Source organism: Planococcus citri, chromosome 2 (genome assembly GCF_950023065.1).
Source record: "Planococcus citri chromosome 2, ihPlaCitr1.1, whole genome shotgun sequence".
Classification (NCBI taxonomy): domain Eukaryota; kingdom Metazoa; phylum Arthropoda; class Insecta; order Hemiptera; family Pseudococcidae; genus Planococcus; species Planococcus citri.
Window position 1 is genome coordinate 83,999,303 of NC_088678.1, and position 26,403 is coordinate 84,025,705.

The 26,403-nt window shown below is 41.0% G+C and overlaps 4 protein-coding genes across 5 annotated transcripts; 2 read left to right on the forward strand and 2 right to left on the reverse strand.

Moving 5' to 3' along the window:
- Positions 1 to 756: 756 nt before the first annotated feature.
- LOC135838150 (high mobility group protein 20A-like) lies at positions 757 to 2,938 on the reverse strand. Its single transcript, XM_065353746.1, has 7 exons — positions 2,626 to 2,938; positions 2,410 to 2,526; positions 2,203 to 2,327; positions 1,985 to 2,119; positions 1,792 to 1,867; positions 1,136 to 1,351; positions 757 to 1,017 (listed from the first exon to the last, which is right to left on the reverse strand). Exons 1-7 carry the CDS (start codon positions 2,645 to 2,647, stop codon positions 881 to 883), a joined length of 828 nt encoding a protein of 275 aa, XP_065209818.1. The 5' UTR covers positions 2,648 to 2,938; the 3' UTR covers positions 757 to 880.
- A 318-nt stretch (positions 2,939 to 3,256) lies between these two features.
- mad2 (mitotic arrest deficient 2) lies at positions 3,257 to 4,778 on the forward strand. Its single transcript, XM_065353760.1, has 3 exons — positions 3,257 to 3,560; positions 3,771 to 3,917; positions 4,030 to 4,778. The coding sequence occupies exons 1-3, from the start codon at positions 3,485 to 3,487 to the stop codon at positions 4,422 to 4,424; spliced, it is 618 nt and encodes a 205-aa protein (XP_065209832.1). The 5' UTR covers positions 3,257 to 3,484; the 3' UTR covers positions 4,425 to 4,778.
- A 2,584-nt stretch (positions 4,779 to 7,362) lies between these two features.
- LOC135838134 (uncharacterized) lies at positions 7,363 to 9,886 on the reverse strand. Its single transcript, XM_065353721.1, has 3 exons — positions 9,557 to 9,886; positions 7,905 to 9,264; positions 7,363 to 7,779 (listed from the first exon to the last, which is right to left on the reverse strand). The coding sequence occupies exons 2-3, from the start codon at positions 9,262 to 9,264 to the stop codon at positions 7,727 to 7,729; spliced, it is 1,413 nt and encodes a 470-aa protein (XP_065209793.1). The 5' UTR covers positions 9,557 to 9,886; the 3' UTR covers positions 7,363 to 7,726.
- Positions 9,887 to 13,761: 3,875 nt separating this feature from the next.
- Cad74A (cadherin-74A) lies at positions 13,762 to 26,240 on the forward strand. Of its 2 annotated transcripts, none has more exons than XM_065353728.1 (30): positions 13,762 to 14,322; positions 15,653 to 16,057; positions 16,147 to 16,424; positions 16,512 to 16,733; positions 16,863 to 17,072; positions 17,193 to 17,337; positions 17,431 to 17,678; positions 17,777 to 18,035; positions 18,150 to 18,343; positions 18,495 to 18,669; positions 18,783 to 19,008; positions 19,744 to 19,961; positions 20,088 to 20,229; positions 20,457 to 20,590; positions 20,746 to 21,020; positions 21,095 to 21,211; positions 21,315 to 21,488; positions 21,640 to 21,750; positions 21,867 to 22,050; positions 22,155 to 22,381; positions 22,462 to 22,588; positions 22,940 to 23,115; positions 23,194 to 23,314; positions 23,815 to 23,984; positions 24,086 to 24,170; positions 24,313 to 24,596; positions 24,758 to 24,948; positions 25,514 to 25,634; positions 25,743 to 25,867; positions 25,967 to 26,240. In XM_065353728.1, the coding sequence occupies exons 2-30, from the start codon at positions 15,709 to 15,711 to the stop codon at positions 25,983 to 25,985; spliced, it is 5,307 nt and encodes a 1,768-aa protein (XP_065209800.1). In that variant the 5' UTR covers positions 13,762 to 14,322; positions 15,653 to 15,708; the 3' UTR covers positions 25,986 to 26,240. The 2 variants fall into 2 exon arrangements, with proteins under 2 accessions (XP_065209800.1, XP_065209802.1); XM_065353730.1 differs by having other exon boundaries at positions 17,780 to 18,035.
- The last annotated feature ends 163 nt before the right edge of the window (positions 26,241 to 26,403 follow it).

The following is a 26,403-nucleotide window of genomic DNA, read 5'->3' on the forward strand; positions in this document are numbered from 1 at the left end:
ACTGGGAGACTGACGATGAGATAGGCTAGTGAATCTCGTCGTTCTCCGTGATCATTGATCATCGATCGTCGCGTTTCAAAAAATGACCATCGCTCGGCTCCTAAATTTACCGATTTACAATCGGTATAGGTACCTATTAGTCATTAGGTATCAACGGGCAGCGACAGCGAGACCACGAGACCAGATATATTTTTTGCCGAGTAAACATCTTCGTTGATTTCGAAATGACGCGCTATACTCCGTATTCACCCGATATAGCCATCACACCCACAATTCGGTTTAATTTCATAGTTTACGTGGGTGACTCGAAGGTGTCCTCTAACAATATCGTAGTATTAACCTGTAAACAACAAAAAACCCTTCCAATTCAAAATTTTCAACGTACCTTGACCGAAAAATTTGCACGTGACATCGCGTATACGTATTACCTTATTACCTGTACTGCGGAACTAGAAAAATCGTGGACATGTCGAACTTGAAAACATCACCGTGGGTGCTGTATCTGACGCATTTCATAGTCTTCTCCGCATATCCTACTCGGAATCAAACAGTCGTATCAAATCATATTATAAAACTCGAATATTTCGAGTGATTTCATCGACACACACGCGCGGCAGACGAAGTTATCGCAATCGAACCTAAATAATATACCCGTACCTACGAGGTACTTGGACTTAATAACTAGCTACTTATCGGATATTACGTTGGTCGACAAAATAAGCGTATTTAAAAAAAAAAGAAAAAAAAAAGTCCGAATCGTTGAATACAAGTTTATAATACAAAAACCGTCTTATATGTACATTAATTTACTTAAATTATTACACGCCAAAGAAAACGTACAAACTGAATGAATCTTCGGTCAAACATTCGAAAACGCTGATTAGAAAGCGAAATCCATACTACAAACAGTATGTTTGACTTTATTGTACAGAGGAGTTTCGCTATTTTCTTGTAGAATACCGTGCAGTTTTGAAATGTATTGGTCAATGTTCACAGCAGAAGGCGTTTCGTGAGTACCTGCGATCAAGTATAACAAAGAAGAAAAAAAACGATTCGCAGTAAAATAAAAATGTTCCATATCGCGGTACGAAAAGAAGTATTACTCGTGAACTAAAAAATGGAAAATTAATCGTACCTGGCAAAGGAATGTTGGAAAACTTTTCGATAAACGCGGCTTTCATTTTTTGCAAATGCTGTTGCAGAAGATTATTGGAAGTTTTACGTTGCAAAGTTTCAATTTGCAGTTTATCGACAGCTTGCTTCATGTTCTCCAAATGTTTTTCTAAAATTGCATTTTGTTGCTCTAGATCCGTATTACTTTTACGTAATTGTCGTAATTCGGCTTCTCTGTCTGTAACGTAATTACATAAAAACATTTAACCGAGTAAAACTCTGGCAAAAAAAAAACTCGAAAAAACAAATTATTTGATAATCCGTAAGAACGCGGATATGTTTCAGATTGGGTCAAATATGAAAAAAAAACCAGCTCGGTTTCACTTTTGATTAAAAAATTTGAAATAAAATGGGTCAAAACCTCGTCGCAACTAACACCGATTTCGAAATCAGAAAATCCTAACAAACCGTCGGATAGATCAACATTCTTTTTGGTAGGCATTTTAAATAACTTGGTCACGAAAAATCATCGTACATAACGACGATGTAGGCTGTTATTTTGCTATAAAATCTTTCTTTCGATTTCGAAAATTAATTGTAGTCTAAATATCTCCAAATGGGCGAGTTTTCTTCATTTTCACCCTAAAACATATCCTCGTTCGAACGAAGAAAACTGACTTTTGTTGTATTCCAAAAATTCTTCCGTAAATATGGGAATATCGAATATCGGAACGTCTACTTCTTTATCATTATCCTAAACAACAAAACAAAAAACCAAATAAGTTCGGAGACATTCGATCTCAAACATAAAAAATCGATAAAACGAAATAATCTTCGAAGGCAGTACGTATTTATATGTACTTAGACTTACCTCTTCAGTCGAATTTGTTTTAGCTTTTTTCTTCTGCTTATGCTCGTTGAATTGTTTGTAAGCATCCGTTTGTTTATAAGCGGCCATTTCTTGCATATATTTTTCACGCTCTTGTTCGGCGGCATCTAAATACATCTTGATGCGAAAGTTGAAATTTTTAAAAATTGTGAAAACATAGCCGATTCCGTCGAATTGTCGATGCGCAAAAAAATGGTTACCTGTTTTTGATCTTGAGGTAATTGATTCCACTCGTTGGCCAAAAGACGAGTTATTTCTGTGAAAGATATACTCGGATTTTCCGAACGGACTGTTTCTCGACGATCATTCATAAAACGAACGTAACCTTCGCAAAATACCAGCAAGATTTAGTAAAACTACCCTCGTAATCGTAAAAAAAATACAGCCTACGTATAATAATCTCATACCCGATAACGGTTGCCGCGGAGCAGTTTGATCGCGATTAGCGCTCTTCTTCCTTTTTTTCATTTTTGAAAAACTTCCTCTTTTCGACAACGAATTATCATTCGTGTGGTTGCCCAAATCTGTCGACAACAATCGGGATTTCAATATTACACGAATAATTATAGCGCCGAATTACACGCTGGCGTTCGAAAAGGAAACATGTACATCGGACAACTTACTCGATCCGTGGTTAGTCGACATTGCGGTTATTGAATCAAGCTATCGTACAAATCGTACAAATTTCATAAATTCAACGACGAATTCGCAACTTTCGAGTTTGCTCGAGAAACAACAAAATTTCACATTCCAGATCTTCACACGATCAACATGGATTATTTTGATCTCTAACTAGTAACTACTGATTTGTTTCAATTAAAAATGATCCGAGAAAATCTGAAATTTGTATTTTGTAACGAATGAATTAATTGTGGTAATTAATTTTAAATGATGATAAACTTTTGATAAAAAAAAAATTTCCTAAAAAAATTCTCGGAGTTGCCGGTTGGTTTGACCGGTTACCGCAAGAGCGCGTGAGCGCCAAACGTCAAACGAATACGGGTACGGGCAGTACGGGCTACGGGCTACGGGCGACTCGCTCATTCATTCTCAAGTCCTCACGGTCACGTTTGCTCATCGCATCGTAACGAATTCCGGGATTCGTGATCGTGGGATCGTGACCGTAAACCCGTAACACAAAGATGCAACGTAACGTCAACTGTTTAGTACCGTTAACGACGACACGACACGTCACAAAAAAATTTAATCGCTGCTGCGTCATGCGACTAAGTATGAAGCCATTTGGCGCGAAAACACTGCATTTTCGGTGAAAACTGAAAAGAAACAGAGTCGAATTTTTAAAAATTTCTAATCACTAAAAATTAAAAATTGCTACGTTTGTGTAAACTGTAAAGAATTGATATAATTATTATGAAGTGAACAGAGTTTTTAGTGCCGGTGAAAAGTGATCGTTCCATCGCGTCGATAGATCAGGTACAGTCCACAATTGGTAATTAATTTCGTTTCGGTGCAACCGGTATAATGGCTTCAACGGTGCAACAAACTAGCAATGCAATCACGCTAAAAGGATCTATAAAACTGATCACCGACTACTTGAGTGAGTAATTATTACCTTACGACTTGAAACTACGTATAACCAACTTGATTCGAGATCACGGTTGAATCGTAGATTTGATTTTCACGCGTATTTATGTTTGCATTTTGTCACTGTTTTAAGTTAACGTTTTATATGATGATCGCTGAATGATCTTCAGTAAGTACTTCTTATTTCTTACTAGTTTTTATCGAAAAGCGTATTTGCTTTTAGATTACGGTATAAACAGTATTTTATTTCAACGTGGCATTTATCCGCCTGAATCGTTCAAAGCTGAACAACATTTTGGATTATCCATTTTGATATCCACCGATTCTAAAATACAAACCTTTTTACAAACGGTTTTTGATCAAATGAAAGGTAATACACGAATCACTTTATTATATTACGAGTAGATACTCGATAAATGTACGCATCATAATTACCTATCTAACAATTTTTATTCATTTTCAATTTTTTTTTGTTTTTTTAGAATGGATAATGAAAGAACAAGTTCAAAAATTGTCTCTCGTGATAAGTAATATAAATACCAAGGAAACGTTGGAAAGGTGGGATTTCAAAATCGAATACGAAGTTTCGAGCAAGGATGGCGCCGAAGAAGTATCCGGAAAAAAGGACCTTCAATTAATTCAGAAAGAAATCAGAGATGTTTTACGTCAAATTTGTTCAACCGTTAGTTTTTTACCATTGTTGGATTGCCCGTGTTCGTTTGATTTACACATTTACGCGACTCCGGAAGCAGAAATACCAGAACAGTGGGACGAAAGAGGCCCTTGTTTCATTTCCAATTCCGAGGAACTTCAACTCAAGTCATTCTCAACTTCCGTTCATCGCATGAATACCGTCGTCAGCTATAAAGCCGATTGATAACTAATAAACCTTTTCGTCGGTGTACTTTTTGTCGCCGAGTCGTAATACGTTTCATCGACTTTAATTTTGCTCGTCTTTTCCGCGGTTGTATTACTCGTATATTTTTCTCGCCAGTCTGTAGATATAGAGAGTGATCCCAATTGATCGTATATTAATTTTGTTATACATATTTATACCGTACTACCTTATTTTACTTGTATTTTGTAACCTCGTTCGGTTCGAGTTAGCCGTTTTGTAAAAAAAAAAAAATTCTATTTTAATATAGGTAGGTACTTATCGCTGCGGATATTCTGCTTCGTTGTACGCGTCGGTTAATATTTTACGTTAATAAAGTGTCATTTCGTCGCTTAACGGTCACTTTTTTATTACTCGTACGAACACATCGCGAAAGGATATCTAATTATTTTGGTTTTGAGCTGGAGCTGGCACAGAATTTTACTTGTGAGAAAAATTGTTACGGATTTGAAAGATGATTCGTTAAATGTCTCTTGTATGAGGATGAGATGAAGTGTGTAAACTTGGTTACTCGTAGAGTTTGCGCTAATGTCGCTTATTAGTTTTGCCTACTCCGCTATTTTTGGTTATTTGAGAGCGAGTACCGAGTAGTTAATGAATGATGGACTAGTACGAGTAGGTACGTACAATTAAAACGATGCGATTCGATGGCTAATGGAGATGGCGATGGCACTGGCACTAGCGTGTGGCTTGTTGGCACGTGCGGCCTATGTGCGACAGTTCTTGGTGGTTGCGTGGCGCTCGTTACGAATCACAATACGTACGTTACGTACTAAAATGTCCGCCGCTTTACCTATCGCTGATTTTCGCCACTTTTTTGATCAATCGAATGTAGGTACACTCGAGTACGTGATATTCTATTGTAAATACTCGATAATGCGTAAGCTGACGTGAGAGCCAAGTGTGTAGTGGTATGTGGCGTTTGGCGTTTGTTTACTGACAGGCACAGGGCACAGGGCACACGAAACGAGAACGAGATACCCACTCGAAGAAAAAAGGCTGCACCCTGCACCAGAAAGCCGAGCTCTCAGTCTTGGAGTTACCTGCGCTAGGATGGGTGACGGGTGACGGGTGCTTTTACTCGTAGTCTGGTTACAAGACGTCCGTCCACGGGTATGGTAAAAAATGCCGAATGCGTGTAATACGGTGTGAGGCTGCGAGCTTTAATCCGAATTAAGCTGCGAGCAGTTCCGTTGTGTTTTGCAAAATACTTCATACATACTTTTACCTATTCATATTCACCAGGTTTTGTCGCCTTGCCTCGCCTCGGGCCATTTGTAATGTGTACATCTGCGGAAACAAACCCCAACCCAATCTATACTCGTAACATCTTTGTTTGTATTTGCGACGCGACGACGGACGGATTATTTGGGGTCTGTCATACTCCTCAGCACCAGCACCAGCGTCATTGTTCCGCTCAATCACATTTTTGCTGACGGCCGAAGCCGATTTTAAATTTCGTGTCCTTTCCTTTTCAATCCGCCATTGATTGTGTTTTGTAAAGCTCGATCATTATTTTCACCTATCTAGGTATGTATGTATTATGTACCTAATACCTACTTTGGCGTGCTTTTTCGTTTTTCGTACGGCATGATATCGACGAAAGTTGTCGACATCGGACAAATACCAGCATTATTAATTACATATAGGTACATACATACCAATTCAATACGATTCGTACTGTTTCTACTTGTATGAATGGACTATAGCACGCTGAAGAATAATGTGATTATCTACATTGGAGCCATTGGGGCGGATCGGAAAAATTTCCAAGTTTTTGGTTTTGCTCAACTGCTAGTATAGGTACATTATGTTAGTTTCGAGTTGAAAGTTGAAATCCACGCCAAAAAAAAATGTGATGGTGAGCCATACCACCTCAGAGTACCCCCAACACAAGCCCGCGAATACCTACTAGCAACGTTGTAAAAGTACTCGTACCTATTGCGAAAAACATTAAATTAGGTAACTAAAAATTCAGAGATAACTGATGAAATTTCGGCAACATTTTTTAAATTCGAGCGTACCTGTACGTACCTACCTACATACTTGTCTTTTTTTTTGCTTATTTTAATATGGACATTTAGGCGTTTGAAAGAAGTGCCTTTTAATTTTTTTCAACATTTTTCTGCGAATAATTTGACTCGGTTAATTTTTTTCTTTGGAGGGGCCGGGAAGTGGGTTGAGAGCCGAGGAGAGCTTTCTAAAAATTTGGTTGAAAAAAGGGTAGCGATAAAGTAGCGATGATTTTTTTTTAAAAATCCGTTTGATATACAAGTACATAATATGTACCTATCTAGTATCTACGCGTATGCACGTTTAAAAAAAGAGACAAGGAACAGCAGGAGGGGTCCAAAATGGAGATTTGCACCGAGTTCTGGTGTTTGGGTTGTTCGGCTGTACCTCTACACCAACCTCGAGGTTCAGTTGCCACGTGAAGGACTTTCATTTCACCAGTCATAGTCATAACCAAAATCAAAAAGTACCTATCTACTAGTAAGTGTATATCTGATTACATATTTTTGTCGATTGAGATTACTTTAACGTTTAAATAATTATTGGTTTGTTCGAATAGGTAAGTAATACCTGATATTCGACATTCGATCGTTGAAATTCAGGAAATGCTTTTTCGTCTCAAGTTAGCGCGGTTGGTTTAAAATGATAATCATTTTCATACTTACAACCTGCGTCCTGCATACTCGTACTGGCCACTGCAATAAGTTTCTTTCATTCTGTCAGGTTATCAGGACGAATGGGAAAATAGTTTAAAAAGGTACCTACTCCAGAATTGATTTTGGACTACCTACTCGTACCTATCTAATCTACCTCTCATCTGTGTTACGAGTATTTTGGATGTACTCGTAGGTAATCCCTAATCCTTCCTTCGTTGCTTCGACGATGAAAAATAATAATACAGTATAGGTAGGTATGTAGGTAACTAGGTATTTTTAATCACTTGAAAATTTTATCTTCTTATTATACGTAGGTAGGGATCTAACTTTACATAACAATTTTTTTGAGACTCTATTTCGAAATTCATTCAACATCTTAGCATACGATTACGAGTATGTACGTATGTACAATTACGATAACATAACATTATTATAGGTACGAGTAACGAGAACAACTACTCGTATGTACATTTTGGCATTCGGATGGCGAGAATTTGCTGTTTTGGTTTCACGCTACGCTACGCTACGCTACGTACGACGAATACAATATTGTAGTCTACTCTTACATACTCGTATTTTGACTTGGTTAATTGATCTCGATTCGGTCCGGGTCCGTTATTTTTCTTCGTCAGTGTCAGTGTCAGTGTCAGTGTCAGTGCGTAAAGTACCTTTAAATTAGAAAAACAAAAAAAATTCAAGCGTTGTCGAGTTCATTTTCTAAATCTAATCAGTAGGCCTAATCACACTCGCACCTAATCGTGCGATAAGAACACCGTCGAGATGGAAATTTTACCTTTTTGAGCGAAATGCTGCAGCCATCGAATCATCGTTTCTTGATAGCTTTTTCGATAAAGCGCGTCTTTTCTATCGCTGAAGTCTATCTGGTCGTCTTTGATTAAACTTTTGGCGTCGATAGGGTTAGCGTTAGGATCTTGCGGATCGAACATGATGAAAGGTAGCACGCAACTTAGTACGTATAACGCGTACGGATACAGCGTATCGATATCGTCGAGCAGCCGGCTCACGCTGACATTCTCGTACGAGGAGACGGGACAGCCTAATCGACGCAGTATCTTATTCGCGGTATCCGAGTAAATTTGCAACAGCGAAGCCAAGTGTTTGCGGTACACGTCGAAGCGCATACTGGTTATGGTGAAGAATAGCAAATCGTTGGCCGGCCCGTTCCAGTGAGACAGTTGAAAATCGATAAGTTTGACGTTTTTCACGAGTCCGAGCGACTCGTCGTATTTGTACATGATGTTATTGACGTTGAAATCGCCGTGATTCAAAACGCGGAAGCGCGTGTTACGCCAACAATCGTCGTTGGCTCGGATCAATTTTTCGGCCGATAGTTGGGTAAAATCGGCGATTACGTTCGGGTAAAGCTGTTTGAGATGTTGCGGAACGCAGTCTGTAAACGTGGCGATTCCTTGAGCGAGGATGGCGGTTAAATCTGACGCTCGGTCGGCGCTGAATATAGCGTTGCGTTTGACCGATTCGGGTAGACCGACCGTAGTTTCTAGTTTGACGGATAAAGCGTGCAATTTGGCCAGACTTCGGACGGCGTAAATACAATGTTCCAAGTCGAGCTTTTGCACGCGATCCGCGCACTTGTACCCGCTCTGAGATAGATCTTGCAGCACCAGCAGCTGCGTCTCGTCGTCGAAGTAGTACTGTCGAGGTGTAAAGTACTCGTACTCGTACGAGTGTTCGTCGTGGTCCAGCTCCGGAGCCAACTGCTGCAGCATTTGCGGAAATACTCGATCGTACATCGTTACCTCGTTATCGTACCAACCGAAATTTTTTACGTACGCGTACAGAGGAGCTTTGGTAGGATCCTTGATTATGAAAATTTTCTCTCGCGATACAGCGCCAGCGCCAGCGCCGTCTCCGTCTTGTCCTCCTTTTTTCGCTCCTTTCGCTCCTCCACAACGATAATGATAACGATAACGAACGACCAGTCGAGATAGTTCGGACGCGTAGCTGATGATGCTTTTTTCATTCATACCATCGACGCGCCAATCTACTATTTGAATGGACGAAACGTCTTCCTCTTCCGCCTTCGCCGCCGCCGCCGCCTCTGCCTCTGCGGCTTCGCGATCGCGATCGCGACTTAGGATGGTCTGTATTACGTTTTCGTTGATGACGTTCATCTGCAAGGTTATTGAAAATCAAAATAGTTACCTAGTAGGTAGTAGTTGGAGGTACATAGTACGTACATGGTGCGTGCATATTTTAATAATAAAATCAGCCTAAAATAATCGTACGAGTATATAGGTATATAAAGAGACCAATCTGCGATGATGGACATCGGACATGTATACATACGAGTATTTACGTATGATTAATTATGGATGCATTTGCATGTCTGCATGTACGAGTACGAGTACGAGTAGTATTCACTAGTGCAGGTGCGGTGTGATTTAGAAAAAATTTGCCACTTACCTCGGTGTATGTAATGTATACTGTCTAGTGTCTAGTACGAGTAGATAGACTAACTTACACGTAACGCGAACGCAAATTATTTATTTTACATCAATCAACTTTATTAGGTACCTAGTTTATTTTTTGGTACATCTACATAGTACCTATATTTTTGAAAGCAAAAACAAACAAGCGACTGAGCAAACGAGCGTTTGTAACCAATGTAAATAAATCCGATCCGATCCGATCCGATCGTTAGTTCAGTATCACGAATGTACGTAAACGTACCTGAACCTAAACCTAAACCTATCTCTATTCTCTATGAACAAGATAAGATAAGGTGAACTTCGTAGGTCTAGGTAGGTTATAGGTATCAACTTATATACTCGTTTATGTACAATGTTTTATCAACTCGAAACCGGTTCCTGAGAATCACAACTACGATTATGATAAAACCATCAAAACGTCAATTTGCATAATTACCTATACTTACCTACCTACTTCAAAAATTCATGTTAGTAGCCTATATATTATAATGAAATATAATTCGAATCTCGGTTTATTTGTACCTATTTTACGTATACGTAACGTAATTCACTCGAGAGTCGAGACAAATCCGCGGTGACTTGTGAACTACATACATGCACATGCACGTATCAATGCACGTGCGCTTTCGCGATGGGTAATTTTTGCATCTAAGAAAAAAATGATTTTTTATCGTTTTTACGCGCCATTCGAAATAATAATGTAGGTACGAATTTTTTCCCCCACATTTTCTAGAATTTGCAATCTCGTTGAAAAATTCCCTTTCGAACTGCGAACTCGTATTCCTGTGACTCTGCTGCGACGACTACTATGAAACGGCGCGGCGGAGAGCGTGCCCAACTGCCCAACGAACACCGATCAAAGTGAAAATTCATTTTTCACTTTTGACCTTCCGCACTCCGCAGTGTTTTCAAATTTATGGAGAAACTTTAAAACTCGCTGGAAGTTGCAAACAAACAAGTCCCAGTGTGATTCTCAGTCCGCAGATCAAGTATAGTCACCCCCGATGATACCATCTCGACGACTTCGTAACTTCTTTCAAGTTTTTTTTTCACTTTTTCACTTTCTCACTTTTTCTGAAGTCTGTAAGTTGGTCGAAAGTTTACTTTCGAACTGCAACTCTGGAATTTAGCGGTAATCGCCTGGAACGATCGAGAGGGTGCCGGCAATAAGTACCGACCGATGGTTATAAAGTAGGTACTCGAGTCCTTTTGAAGCCCCTCGCAGTCTCGAATGTCTGGAAAAAATGAAAAAATCGCCGGAAGCTTCGGAATCGTGGTACAAAATTAGTAGATTGTTGAATGTTTATATGTGCCGTGTGGGAGTTGAATCGAAGGAATTACCTACCTAATTCGTATTATCGGTACATTTTACGCGATGAAATTTTATTTCATCAAAAAATTGAAAAATCGCTCTTAGAACATAAATTTTCTGAAATTCGCCAAAATGCCGACCTAGAGTCGTATAGTACATATTTTTGGAATTTTTTTTTTCGAATTCTTTAAAGTAGCCGGTCGGTGTGAAAAATCCGAAAAATCAACTTTACGAGTTTTTTTCTGTCATTTTCAACTGCTGAAAGTAGGTGTAGGAAATATCCGATAGCTGATTTCAGAATTTTTGTGTTGCCCCCCCCCCCCCATCTCCGTCTGCATTTCCGTATTAATTTTCCATTCGACAGTAGAAAACTTTCGAAAGAAAAGAAGACTGAAAAAGTTGTTTGGATTTCTCACCCTGCCCGCGGCGACATTTCAAAAAATTCGAAACTCGCGGCTCGAGGTCGATATGTTTTGGCGAAAAAATTTAAACCTAGCCTGCACCTTTTTTAGTTTTGGAAACGATGAAAATTTGAAATTTTTTTACAGCGCAGAAAAAAATTGAAAAAAATTCAACGGATTACCTCCTCCCTCTGTACATTGTAGAGATTTCAAAATTTTTGCTCAACGTGGCGAAGAATAGCGATTTTTTGCATGAAAAACGCGGTTTTTTCGCATAGAGAAGAGGTGATGAGGCGGGGTGGATGAAATTTTTTTAGCTTTAGAATTCTTTTTCGCCCCTTTCCCCGAACATAACCTGCGAATATTTTCAAAAAAGCGAGCCAAGGTTTCGAGGGCCGATTCGCATATTACAAATATTATTACGTATATAACCGGAGGTAAACCGGAGGTACGAGTACTTTTTCTCGAAACATCCATGGGCCGTGTGATGGCCTGGGATGGCGCTCGGCGCGGCGCCCAGCCAGATGTCCAGCTCGTGAATTGGCGGCAGATTGTCCATTGACGGAATCAGCTTTCTGTTCTACGATCCACGTTCGTAATCGGCCTATACGTATACGACATACGTACGCGGACAATTATGCAATTAGGTGTAGGTGTAGGTGTAGGTGCTTTACTTGGATGATGGACGTGCTGCGTGCTCATTGCACAGTGAACACTGAACACTGAACAGGTATATAGCGTGAAGCGTGTAAACGGCGACGTTTAACAAGTAAACGCACGCTTCACCTGTTCCACACAGATAGACGCAGACGCAGACGCAGACGCAGACGCAGACGCAGACGCGCACGTGTCTTGATCTCGTTTAGGCGATGCACGATGCTCGATGGCTCATGGGCAATTGGACAACGCTTGTTCAATGTTGGTCCCCGCGGCCGCAAACAATACGGAGTGATGCAATTCTGTAGTCTGTACTAGTACGAGTAGATTCAGCGATTGTTTGTCTTGCTGCATTGTGTGCAAAACGCGTACCAGTTGTCAAATTGTGCCGTTGCCGTTGCCGTTGTTGTTTTAGGTACTCGCGTATTTTGGTAGATGCTGATAACTGGTAGGTAGTGATGAAAAGTTTCAATTTATACGAGTAGCAGTAGCTATTATACCAATGTGTACACTTGTACAGGTACGAGTGTACGATTGTGATCAGAATCAAACGCAAACCATAGTAACAACAACTACTACTACGAGTAGGTACATATATATATAACAAGCAATCACTTAGCCAACCAACCGTGTCAACCGTGAAACATCTGATCAGACGTGAAGCGTTGCGATTCGATTTATTTGTACTTCGCGCCGCCGACTAATTAGATTTATTAGATTACCTCTAAAAGTATTACAATAACTTTACTGGTAATAGCGACAGCGATGTACATACGTGTAGACCTGTGTAATGTATATAGGTAGTACTCGTATGTACTCTTAGGTATGGGTCGTCTTATGGTGTGAGTGTATGTGTGAGAAAGCTATACGAGTAAGTCCGTCGTACCTCTACCTATTACCTATATCGCAGATGCGCGATTGCGGATCGCTCGTCGTACCGTTTGAATGAACTCGAAGACGTGAGAGTAAATGCAGACTCCAGATGCGAGCTGCCACTGCCACTACCACTACCACTTCCAGCCGGCTATGACCGGCGCAGCGCAGCGCGGAGCGACGTTATCAAACCAGATCAGACTGTGACCGCAAAGCATACTGTATACTGTATAAGCACTAGCAGAAACAATCTTCCTCATCCTCACCGTCATCGACGATCGCGAGTTCAGAGATCAGGTCACCGGTGCAACGCGAACGCGAACGCGGTCGCCTACACCCACTTACACAGTACACCGTACACCGACACACTGAAAAATAAGAAGAAAAATAACGGACTCGTTGCGGGCTCTGGCTGGTGGCTGGTGGCTGGTGGCTGTTGCTCTTTTCCCATCATTGTACTCGTCTCGTACATATCTACGAGTATAGGCTATACGATTCGTACATCCGTAAACGTATACGAGTACATCGTCGTTCATGGACATACTTACGAACAATGAAAGTTCGGTCCGGCGGCGTGAATTCCGGCCGTATTTTCCTTAAATTAAGGTGAATGGTACCCACCTACCTACCTACCTACCTACTTGGGTCTTCTCCACAGTCACATTCAGTGCTAGTATTTGAATCAGATTCAAAATTTTGCTTTCTTGGACAAATCCAATCGACTGATCTACCTTCTCGTACAATGTAAGAAGTACTCACGTATCTAGGCACTAGTTGTGCCTAAAAATGCATTTCGAGTACGAGTAGGTACTCGACGACTCGACGTCCACTTGAACCTGAAAGTTACCTATGCGTGAGGCGTGGGAGGTGTCCAAGTTTGTGCATTGCCTCTTGCCAGCAGAGCGGCGTCGCGAGTTGCGAGTTTCTTTCATCTTCGCTCTTGGTACTGGACGTACTCGTACTCGCAGTCACAGTCGCACTTGCTCATCTCACGTGCCTCTCTATCTGTACATCTACCTCTACGTCTACGTCGTTTACCCTAGACCTACGTAGTACGTGCTCGGTTCATCGACGGCAGTTGCAAGATCTATACCTTGCATCTTGTTGTCTTGTCTTGTCTTGTCTTGTCTTGTACCAGTTTGCCGTTTGCCAGTTGACTGTCGAGTCCTCTCTCATCTGTTCGTGTTCCAGCCTTTTTTTCGTCGTCTTCACTCTTCAGTTCGTTTGTTTTCATTTCGTTATATGCTGTTGAGTGAGTAGCGACTGAATTTGGATGCTGCTACTCATCGTATCTACTCGTACGCGTACATTTTGGCTGTGTCGTCGTCGTCGTCGTCGTCGGGTGCCGATGTCGTACTCGAATCCATTCGTTGTTGCTGACGATGGCTAGTGTGTCTGTGTATGTGTGTAATTGTGTATGTGTACCTACGTAATGTGTACGATGAGTGATGCTGATGGCAAATTGCCCAAACTACGAGTATTAACCAGCGAATAAGCGTAAGTTTTTGTTTTGTCTACTCGAGTTCGATACGGCTGCATTTTAACGCTATCGGTAGTTTGGTAGAGGACGAAGGACTAAAAAAGTCGTATTGAATTATCAATTCAACGCATCAGGCACGTTCGGAAGAAACTTAAATCTCAACTTTTGATGGGCGATTGCGCGAGTACTTTTCCAAAAAACTCGCAAAAGGTCGCTGAAAGTTGTTTAGTTTTCCGCGTTTGCCGGACGAACCGTACGTCCGCGTCCTAGCAAAAATCTGATAGCGGTACTTACTACCTACTCCTACTCGTAATCTGAAAGAGAATTGAATTCTCTACAATTTCGTGTAATACCGTACCTACTTACTCGTACTTGAAATAAAATGTTCGTAGAACGCCTAGTTTCGAAAACTCTTTCAACTTTTGCTGTTGTCCCAAGTACATATGTAGGTAGGTACGTAGACGTACAAATTTGTACGCCAAAAGTGGCAAAAAAACACCATTTTTTCAAAAATAACCCTACTTGGAGGATTCTCAGCTCAGCCCTCAACCTCCGAACAGTCGGGCAACTCAACATTTTTCTAGTCAGTCTCTCTCTCTCGAAGTAAACTTCCTCGCCAATTTTCGTCAAAATCGTAATGTTTTTTTTTCAACCCATCCTAATGCCTCCGCGGGGTTTGTTTGTTTTTTTCCTATTTTTCCTAAATTGGTTCCGATAAAATTGAATTTTCGATTATTTCTTACCGATTTTTACGTAGAATATGGGAATTCGCGGATTAAGCGGATGCGTAAATCATAGCGAAGCGAAGCGATTGCATTGCGATTGCCGATTACGAGAAACTGAACGAGATGGCGACGCTACGCTTCGTTGGCTCACCATTCACCATTCACCGTTCACCTTCGCACGCTTGACCGTTGGTAACCTGAGAATCTGACCGACATCGACATCGACATTATACGTTCGATTGCATTTGCATATTTGCGCGTCTACTGTACTTTTGTATACTCGTATGTACCTCGTACCTCTCCCTATCTATGTACATTCGCGTACATGGGTATTGCCCTCCCTCATCTCATACCCCGCTTCCATATCTCTTCCTATACATATACGAGTATGTATGTGAATAGCGCGTGTTCACGCGTGTACGAGTAATCTTGGTACTTGGTACCTATACCTGCATTCATTGTAATGCGCGGATGTACGGAGTTTTGCACAAAGCTAGAGAGCTGCGTGCCTACTACTCATACGCGTAGTATTATGCTTTGCACAATTTTCGCCACATTTTGTCATGTTAGACGAAAACTTCATTACTTACTTTTTGGTACGCTTCTGTGTTCTGCATTTCAGATGAAATGACTGCGAGGTGACGAAAAAGGGATAACGAGCTTCGCCGCAAAACAACCATGAGAATAGTAGACGACGAATCGTGGCTGATGATAAACGTTTTGAAGATTTTGTTGTTTTGGACGTTGAGCGAAGCGACGACGACGACGACGACGACGACGACGAGGACGAATCGACCGCCACGATTTGTGGCCGGAGGCGATATGGCGCAATTTTCTCTACCCGAAGATATCGCCGTAGGCACGACCGTCTACAAATTAAGGGGAACGGACCCGGACGGAGGATCGGTCTACTACAGCATCAGCGGAGAGTATTTTTCAGTCCATAAGCATTCCGGCGACGTGATCCTCATCAAGCCGTTGGATCGCGAGCTCGTCGATACCATCGAAGTGATAGTTAGCATCACAGGTCGGTACAACTACCTATACGTACAAATCTCTCCGCGTGTTATTTTAACCTTAACGTACGAGCGTAAAGTTATCATCGTTGCGTCTTAGATGAGACGCCGTCGCCGTCGCCGTCGCCAGATTCGGCCGCCGAGGAACCGAATACGGTGTCGCTGAAACGTGAAATTCCCATCATCGATGTAAACGACAATCGACCGACGTTCAATGGTTCGCAGTACGATTTTGCGGTCGCCGAAAATGCGGAAGTAGGCTCGGTCGCGTTCGCCGGCATCGCCGTATCCGATATAGATTTCGGCCTCAACTCCATCGTCAATGTAGTTTGCGTACGATCCACTGGTTGCCAATTTTTCTCGCTGTCCGTCGATAAAGCAAGTATACTCGTATTTACGTGATACCTTGGTCACTTGATTGTTAATTTTGTATGTACATACTTAATGGTGATTCGGCGATTGCAGATTCGAGACGGCGTTTACGCGGTCGCTTTAATTCTTCGTCGCAGTCTGAATTACGAACTGCAATCTTCGTACACGTTGTGGCTTCAGGCTATCGATTCGAATCCTAAAAAACCTTTATCGTCCGTCGTCAAGGTTGTTGTCGATGTCGAAGATGTACAAGACGAGCCGCCGATATTTTTTAACGCGCCCTACTCCATCGCCGTTTATGAGAATACCGAACCAGTAAGTGCAGTTACCTCTACCTACCTCGTAGTCGCAGAGCAAACATATCGGAACATCCCCGAATATGTAGTCTAAATACCTATTCTTGTTACCTACCTACCTACTTACTTACCTACCTACCTGTTTTAGGGTGTCAAATTATTGAGCATCGCAGCCAAGGACGGCGACGAGAAAAACTTAAGACCGCTCGCGTTTCATTTACGAGAAGACGTATCGCATTATTTTACCGTCGAAAGCGACGGCCTCGGAAACGCCTCGATTTTTACTTCTCACAATCTAATCGACAGAGAGCATTCTGCGATCCTTCAGATGGGCGGAATATACTCGTTTTACATTTCGGTAAGTTCGGTATCGATATCGCATCGCTACGTAGTTCATCCTTTGCATACTATATGGTATGTACCTACTGCTACTCGTACCTTCGTATTATGTACGAGTATTAATTTTTGTTCGATTTAGGCGACCGAAGTTACTAGCGATGACGACGATGAATCTATCGGAAATATCAGCAGCGAGCTCGTTACCGTCGTGATCAAAGATCGAGACGATCATTTGCCGAAATTTAACCAACAGCTTTTCCTACTCAACGTATCCGAAGATATCGGCGAGTACATTTCGATGTGTTTCTATAAGCGTAGCTAAGGTACAAACATAATATGTACGTAATCGTGATACGAGCGTTACGGAATGTTTTCAGGCGTCGGTACTCCGCTGCCCAGTCTCGGTATGACCGTCAGCGACGCCGATATCGGCGACAATGCTAGATTTTCTCTGACGCTGAAAGCGCATCCCGGCCAGTTTGCCGATTGTTTTTCCATCGAACCGGCTACGGCCGTTGGTAAATCGGCCGTTATTATTCGAGTTGTAAACAACACCGGTTTCGATTACGAGAACGGTATTCGCGAGATAACATTGTACGCTGTCGCTTCGGTCGTCGATGGCGAAGTAAGCGCGACCCATCCGCAACCTACCTAATTTTTTTCTCGTTTAATTAGCTACAACTTTACCTACTATTGTTTATTTGTATTTTTTTTGTTCGCTAGCAGAATGTTTCTCGAGAAGCCGCTCGTGCGCAAATTATCGTCAACGTGACAGACGCCAATGACAATGCGCCCAAATTCCAACGTTCGAAATATGTGGTAAACGTGATGGAGAATACGCCCGTAGGCACTAGCGTAGCTCAAATAAACGCCATCGACCGAGATTCTGGCCTATTTTCTCGAATAACCTACACCATCGGCGGCTTTGGCACGGATAAATTTGACACCGACTCCAACTTAGGAGGTCTAATCGTTACCAACAGTTAGTACACGAGCTTACTTCTGGCCATTTTTCTTCTTCTCTTCTTCGGACGCGTGTTTTATTTTTTGTTTTTTATGTACCTATTTTTTATGTTTTTTTTTTTTTTTTGCGAAGAAATCGACTACGAGCAGCAAACGTCTTTTTCGCTGACCGTAAACGCCAAGGATGGCGGAAATCGTTCGACCACCGTCAACGTACTCGTTAACATCGTAGACGTCAACGATAACGCTCCCGTATTCGATTTCAACGAATATCGCAGAAACATACGAGAAGGATCGTCAACTTTTCAACCGCAGTTTTTTGTCAAAGTACGTACAGTACAATCGAGTATCTACGGATCCTCCGGTGAATTTTTTTCTCTTCTCGCGTTTATATGTATTTAGTATTTACCTGCTATTCTCTTTTTTATCCCGGCTTTTCGTCGATTTTTACTCGAACAACGAACGAACGAACGAATAGGCCAGTGACGCGGATGGTACGCCAAACAATACGATTACGTACTCCATTTTCAGCGCGAATTCGAACGCAGTCGGCATCGACGAAACAACCGGAGAAATATTAATAACGCAACCCGCCAGCTCTAAGCATACCTCTCGAGGACAATACGAACTGAAAGTTCGCGCTACCGATTCCGGTTCGTAATGCGTAATACGTAATGAATTTCAAATATCGCCGTTCGCCGATGTATTTTTTGCAGCTCATTATGGCCAGTTGGCCACATTACTCGTACATATATTGCTTTTACAGGCGAACCCGCGTTATGGTCGGACACTACGGTATTCATCCGTGTCGGCGTACCGGGTAATCAAAGACCAGTGTTCAAAGGCACGCCGTACAACGTTACCATTTTGGAAACATTGCCATCCGATTCTATGGTGACCACAGTACGGGCTACCGATCCTGATGGACCGGACGATTCGCTCGAGTATAAAATAACCGGCCAAGGTGCGGATCAGTTTTACATCAAACCCGAGTAAGTAGGAAAAGTACGTAGACGTACGGGTGGTTATTTTTACCGACGAGATAGGTATTCTGAAAACTAAAATTTAGTAATTTTTTTGCTTTTCGAAATTGTACCTAACTCATTTTGCGGGAAAAATTCAGATTTTGAAACGAGCTTCGCAAATGATTTCTAAATTGCTAATACGAGTAGGATATTTATTATCGAATTTGGCTGGTATAATGACCAGAATTGAGTTGTTTAATTCGTATTTTTGAAAAATCCTGTAAATACAGAATACTGTAGGTCTAGGTACCTCGTACCTCTACCTACTAAATACTCGTAGGTAGGGTATTAAACGCACTGATGCGACGTTAAATAAGTTGCCTACCCAGTTTGCCGTTAATACGTATTTTTAAAATGACGATGCGAAGGAAACATTTTGGTCAAGGTTTCGCTACCTCAAACCTCAACCTCGGGTCTTTCGATTTCGTTACAATTTTTTACAGTCTAGATAATCACCTAACATCGAGAAAAACATGCCAATTTAGTCCCAACCCCTTTCGGCGTTCACGAGGGAGATGGGAAGAAGATTTTTTTTATTTCAGACGTGCGTACGTGCGATAGGTAGTGCTCAAATTCGGTAGCGAATATGTTTCGAAACATACTCGTAGTATGTCGTAGGTAGATTAAAACCAGCTACATACCTATGTAATTCAATGTCGGTTACTTTAGTTACCTACTTGTACCTATTTCGCAATTTTGCAGATCCGGTGTCATCTTTTTGGCGGATAGTTGCGAATTGAAAGTGAACCACGCTCCTTCGAAGCGATACGGTATCACGGTGCTGGCAATCGACAGTGGTACTCCATTACGTGAAACCGCGCAAACGACAGTCATCGTCAACGTTTTGAACGTGAACGACGAGCCGCCGGCATTCCAACATCGCAGTTACGTTTCGCATATTTTTCAACGTATGATAAATGGTAGGTGCTTTCCTAAGCAAAAATGTGTCGCGGCTCTTCTCTTCTGCGATTAATTTTTGATTTGCGATTTGCGAGCCGACCGCCGATGAATTTGTTTTTGTGCTAACAACGACTTGGCTTGTGCAGGAACGTCGGTGATCAAAGTACGCGCTACGGATTCGGATTACGATTCCCTGTTGGAATATTCGTTGCTGAAACCTTTTCAAATCACCGATCGTCGCGGTTTTACTATGGTCGACGAATTGGGCATCTATAATGATTTATTTAGGTCAGTTTGTTTGTTATAGCTACAGGTACAAGTCTTATCTTTTTTCAGCCGATACTTATACTTACTATACTAAGTTACTAAACGTACGTAATATATATACTTAGTATTACCCGATTGGATGGTTTTTGTACGCGTACTCGTACTCGTACTTTGTGGTAAAATGGAAAATTATTGAATGGCGTGGCGTTTCTTCGTATTAACTCGGACCAATTCTTTTTCGTCTGTAGTATCGACAAAAATTCGGGCGACGTAAAAATACAGCGCGCATTATCCGAAGAATTTATTCGTTTAATAACGGTTACGGTGCAAGTTCGCGATACTAAGGCCACCGCGAGCACGGCTGCCAAGCAAATTGATAGAGGTGAGCGTACGCCAGCATAGCTGACGACAAGTACCTTACATACATAATACGAGTACAATGTACAATTGTACATAGCTACAACCAAACTACTCTCGGTCTCATCGATCGAGTTCGAGTATTTTGACGTCTAATTGTGTAGACGCGTTACATTTCAGCCGAAATCACTTTCTTCGTGGAAACGATCGACGAAATAAGGCCTGTTTTTTTGATCGGCGGATGGATGAGATCGAATCCCACAATCGTATGCGATCTACTCGAAGAACAGCCTATCGGTTCGACCGTTTTGAGGCTGATCGCTCAAGATCCGGTCACGATGTCGCCGATACGGGAATACCGCGCGAAAACCGCTTTACCGAGACAGTTGGCTGTGGATCCTGTAGGAAATGTGGTGCTTACCGAACGCGTAGATTACGAAACTGTTCGATCTAAGGTATCGACTATCGACGTGATTTGTCTCACGGTGAAATTTGCGTGTAGATACTTAAGTATTTCAAATTGTTGTAGATTTTAACTTTCGAAGTAGAAGCGATTTCTGACGACGATCAAAGAACGACGAGCGAAGCCAAAGTTTTCATCAATATCGTCGATGCGAATGATCACTCTCCGCAATTTTCGGACAAAGTACCTTAATTAATCAATATCCCCCTACTAGCGTGGCTGTGGGTATATGCATATGCGTGATCTACGAAACCTTACCTATTCGCTATGGTTTATGTATTCGCAGATTTATCGCGGCTCTATCGAGGAAAATTCCAAAAGCGGAACGACCGTACTTTTTGTTAAAGCGACAGATGGCGATCTACCAACGTCTCCTCGCGGATACGGAAATATTACCTATCATCTTGCCGGCGAACACGCGTTTCTTTTTGACATCGATCCCAAAGAAGGTAGATTAAAGGTAAAACAGTAGTATACTAATTGTACCTACCTACTTAATTTACATTCGTTGTTTTCCCGTTAGTACGAGAATCACCGATCGAAATCTAATAAACGCGCGGGTTCGAGTCCGTAGAATGTTTATTAATTACGTAGGTACTTACCCATTTCAGGTAGCAAAAAAAGCGACGATTGATCGAGAAAAGCAACTCGTATTGAATGTAATAGCCGTTGCAACGGACACGCCTTCGGGAGGGAAAGAGCGCCGAAAAAGCGAAGTTCCGGTGCGTAAAAAAAATTGAATAATTACATTCTACTCGATTTACCTTTGCCAAATGATTAAGGTACCTACGTATATTCAACGAACGCTCGAATAAAAAGAATAAAATTATCGTTTCAGATTCAAATCGACATATTGGATGTTAACGATAATGCTCCTATTTTCGTCGAAAAAGATTACTCGATAGTTATTTTGGAAAATATCGCGATTGGAACCGGCGTGCTAAAGGTATCCGCTATCGATCGAGATAGCGGAAAAGCTGGTATCGTGAGCTACGAGATTATCAACGAATTTGATTGCTCAGGTTCGTTCATCGTTTACTTATGTATACGATACGCTTAACCTAGGTACTTGTATCGTGTATACCTAATACCTATCTAGCTACCCATTGTGATTGCGTTGTTGTAGGATTTTTTAAAATCAATTCGGTAACCGGAGAAATAGTAGTTCAAAGAGCGTTGGCTGGAAGAGGACGTAATTATCCGTATGGTTTGTCTGTGAGAGCTCAAGATAACGGAGAACCGGCTCTTTTCACCGACATTCATATTTCCGTTCTGATTGGAGACGTTTTAACTAACGACGGTGTCCCGGTGTTTGTGCATCCCACCGAAAACGAAATTGCCTACATTTCAGAGGTATCCATATGGCTGATATAGTTAACTATTTACATTTCGTCCTCGTTGATTTTCTTATCGAATCAAATTTACAATCGTAGGATTCGCCGATTGGATCGTTGGTTTTTCAAGTCGTTGCTGCCGATGCGGATGATCCGTTTACTCCCGAAGGTCAGATACAATACTCATTTTTGAAAGATAGTTCTGACGCCGATGCATTTCATATTGGTGAGTGATCGAGTCGTATTTCGACTTATAATACCTATACATACCTGTAACCAGTAGAACTATATACCTACTCGTATGTATTTTTGATGTTGAAAACGGATACGAGAGTAATCGCGTCGAAATTCGGTGCCTAGGTAGGTATTTAAATCGAGTCCAGAGTGCAGTTTAATTTTTAATTTCAACGCGATTGTTTTAGAATACGAGTAAGAAAAAAAGTTGACTAATGGGCATACTTATACTTGTGTATTTAGAGACACATTCTCCACCTTTAATGTGATAACTGTACCGTATATAACGCCGTATGTGATCGACTGTTAATGTTTATGTTACGTCTGTAATTTGCGAAATTAGATCCGCTTACTGGTCGTATCATCACCAAAGTCAAGCTGGACAGAGAGTTGAAAAGTAAATATTCGTTGATTTTGACGATTAAAGACGGCGGTGTAGTATCTCAACAAAGTTCGAGAGTTCTTCAGATACGCGTCAACGATACAGACGATAATGTTCCTATATTTAATAGAACTGTGGTACGTAACAGAACTTGAGTACCAACTGTAGATGGCTAAAGCTGCTGTTTTGTTAACGTTTCGCATTGAATAAGCTAGGATGAGAAACCGGCACAACTTTCAATAATGGAAGAACTCCCTGTCGGTACATTGATAAAAACAATCGAAGCTTTTGATCCGGACGAAAATGAGAATGCCCAAGTCGCTTTCTTTATCATAGGTAGGTAATTTATTTTACTCGTGAAATACGTTTACGCGCCTCCTAACAACTAGGCCTAATTTAGAATATACATGCTCGAGATATTAAAGTGCGCATCTGATGCGTATATGTAGATTGTAGGTATTACTTTTTCTCAAAAAAAAAAAAAAAAAAAAAAACTGTAAAAACCTCGAAGAAGGTCTCGTAATTGATCTTTAGTACGCCTCCTGCGATGAATCACGTCAGCAACACGATACACGAACGTGCCTATTCCAGGAACCGAGCTAATCGCTCCGGAATTTTGTGCACTGCCTAATAAGTATTAAGTACCTCTACCTGTAATTGAAATGTTACTCGCGCAACCGAAATGGTATCATATCATTGTCTACTCGTCATTGCATAATATATTACGTACCTATGTAGCATGTAGATATTGCTGCAATTTACAAATATACCTATATTTCGTATGTAGGTCCAGGTACCTGGTACCTACTGTAAATAATTGTATAATTTTTATTCAGGTGGAAACGAGGAAAATCTGCTCGAAGTGGTCGATTCGACGAACAACAGTGCCATATTACGAGTTGCCAAACGAATTGATCGTGAAAATGTTTCTCAGATATCTTTAACGTTGAAATGTCATAAAAAATTCGAGAAACTAAAAATATCGCGTAAAAAATATAATAAAACGGTGAGAAAATGTCGCGTAATGTACCCGACCAAATAATTCGCTTATTCATTACGAAAAGTGTATTTCACCTCTTTGATTATTATTTTACTCGAATGTTGCAGGATCTGAGTGAAAGACAGATTGATATCAAAGTGTTGGATATCGACGATAATTACCCCGAATTCGTCGAGGAAAACATCACCGTAGGTGTGTAGTTTAGACGCATATCTACCCTATGATTAGACTACAACAGATACGTACTCGCATCTACTTTGTTAGCTGCGGATTAGAATTGCGCAAATTTTTCTTCGTTCTTACCCAGCTGTTTGCTTTATCAACATTTACCTAGGTGTCCGCTTCAACGTGCCCATAAACACGTTATTGCTGACGTTGAAAGCACACGATAACGACGTCGAAACCGAAGAAATTTCGTACTTTATCCGCGAATGTACTTTCGTGCGGTCAAATTGGAAGCAAGAATGGCGCAATTCGTCTTTTCCATTCATTTTGAACTCGAGCGCCGGCGAATTACGTACAAACCTCAGCATGACGAAACACGTTGACGGTCATTTCATCATCGAAGTGATCGCCGTTAGCGGGTCAAGCGTTAAATCCGCTTCGTGTTTCATAAAAGTAAGTAGGTACCTACGCGTTTAAGAATCTACTAAATCGTATGGTAATATTGGTAATCAGTCGAGTCGAGCATCGAATAGCTACGTAGTCGTATTCGTAAGAAAAACCGATTACCTGTATGGACGTGTTCGGAAACATTTTTTTTTTTTTTCACTCCCCAGGTATACGTAGTTCGTGAAAAAGCGTCGTTGAAATTTATTTTTTCGAAAACGCCCTCTCAAGTAAAAGAATACCTCGTCGAATTCAAAAACCAGTTGCAAAGGTTGTTGGCGATGCCATCTGTTCGGCTGGACGTTTACGAAACGCATTTTTATGCCAAACCTGACGGAAATTTGGATTTTTCTAAAACGAGGTAAGCGTATTAAGCATTATCTTATTCCACTCCAAGTAGTTCATCTTTTCCATCCGATGCATTCGGTTGTGTATTTGCTGACGCAGCAAATAACATTACATTCGTGTTAGGCTAAGGTACTTAATTGTAAACAGAAACAAACTACCTAACGCGAAATCCGATATGTTTTTATTTTTGGCCTAATTTTCCTTAGAACAAAGGAGAAATAATGGCTTATACAGCCTATCATGATTTTGGGATTGACGGTGGGACTATAATCACAAATTCCGTTTTGGGACCGCAGAAGTTCAATTCAAATTCGTCGATATTTCGCACGTCTATCGTCTAATGTGTATTTTTTTTCTGCCGGAACATAAATTGATCTCAGCTGTAGGGATGTCAACAAATTGTCGCTCAAATGCGCTTCAACTTTACAATTCAAAATCGTCCAAAAAATTACCTTACGCAGCGGTTCTACCTATATGCCGTCACTCTGATTTTGACTCACGTTTTTGAACCTCTATATTAGCCGCTTGTCTAGTAGGTAGGTACCTAGTTATGAAGAATGGTTGTTATTGTGTTCTAGTTCCTGCATCGAAGTAATTACGGATGATTACGACGCCAAAGAAGCGGATTTCTTTTTGAAACTCGAAAGTAACGAAGAGCTGCGAAAGCTATACGATAAATACAGTGTGCAATCTGTTCAAGTAAGAAGATCGCTTTTTTTTTCTGTGGCCTGTGGCCGTAGTTTGCCATAATGAGGTATTACACAAATCTGACGCTGACCAAGATTACGAATTGTTTGTTCACTTTAGCGATACGCGAACGTTTCGCCAAATGTTAAAATAACTGGCATACAGATCTCGTTACTTGGTATCGCCATATTTATCGCCGTCGCGTCTATAATTTCTGGTTATACGTTGTGTTGCTCTTATAAAAGGTCTGTTTCATATCTAATCGCTTTACTATTGAATTCGAAAGTTTCTTATCGAGCTGTTGTAGCATCCTTACGTTTTTTTTTGTTTTTTTTTTTTTACAGATGGCAAAGACTGAAATAATTAACAAAGCCTCGCACCTAGTATGTACCTACCAAATGCATTTCTGTGACATTTAATTTTTTTATTTTTCTATTTTTATTGCCATATTAGTGATAGCTACCTATCTGCATTATACGCAATTTGTATAATGTAATAATTTGTGTAAGTACTCGAGTCAGAAATACGAGCGAATAATCTTTGTTCTTAACGTAAGATGTTTGTAAAGTTTTATTTTACAAACAATATAATCTACTTACGATGTTGTTTTTTTGGTAATTGGTGTCGTTTTTCATTTCCCGAGCATATCTGCCTTCTCGATTTCTGAATATTGATATGCCTGAATGGCTAATTTAAAAGAAATATGTACGCAGTGAAATGAAATACTCAAAGTCGAAGGGATTTTTGATATGTTAATAGTGTTTTAGAAAAGTGATTCTGT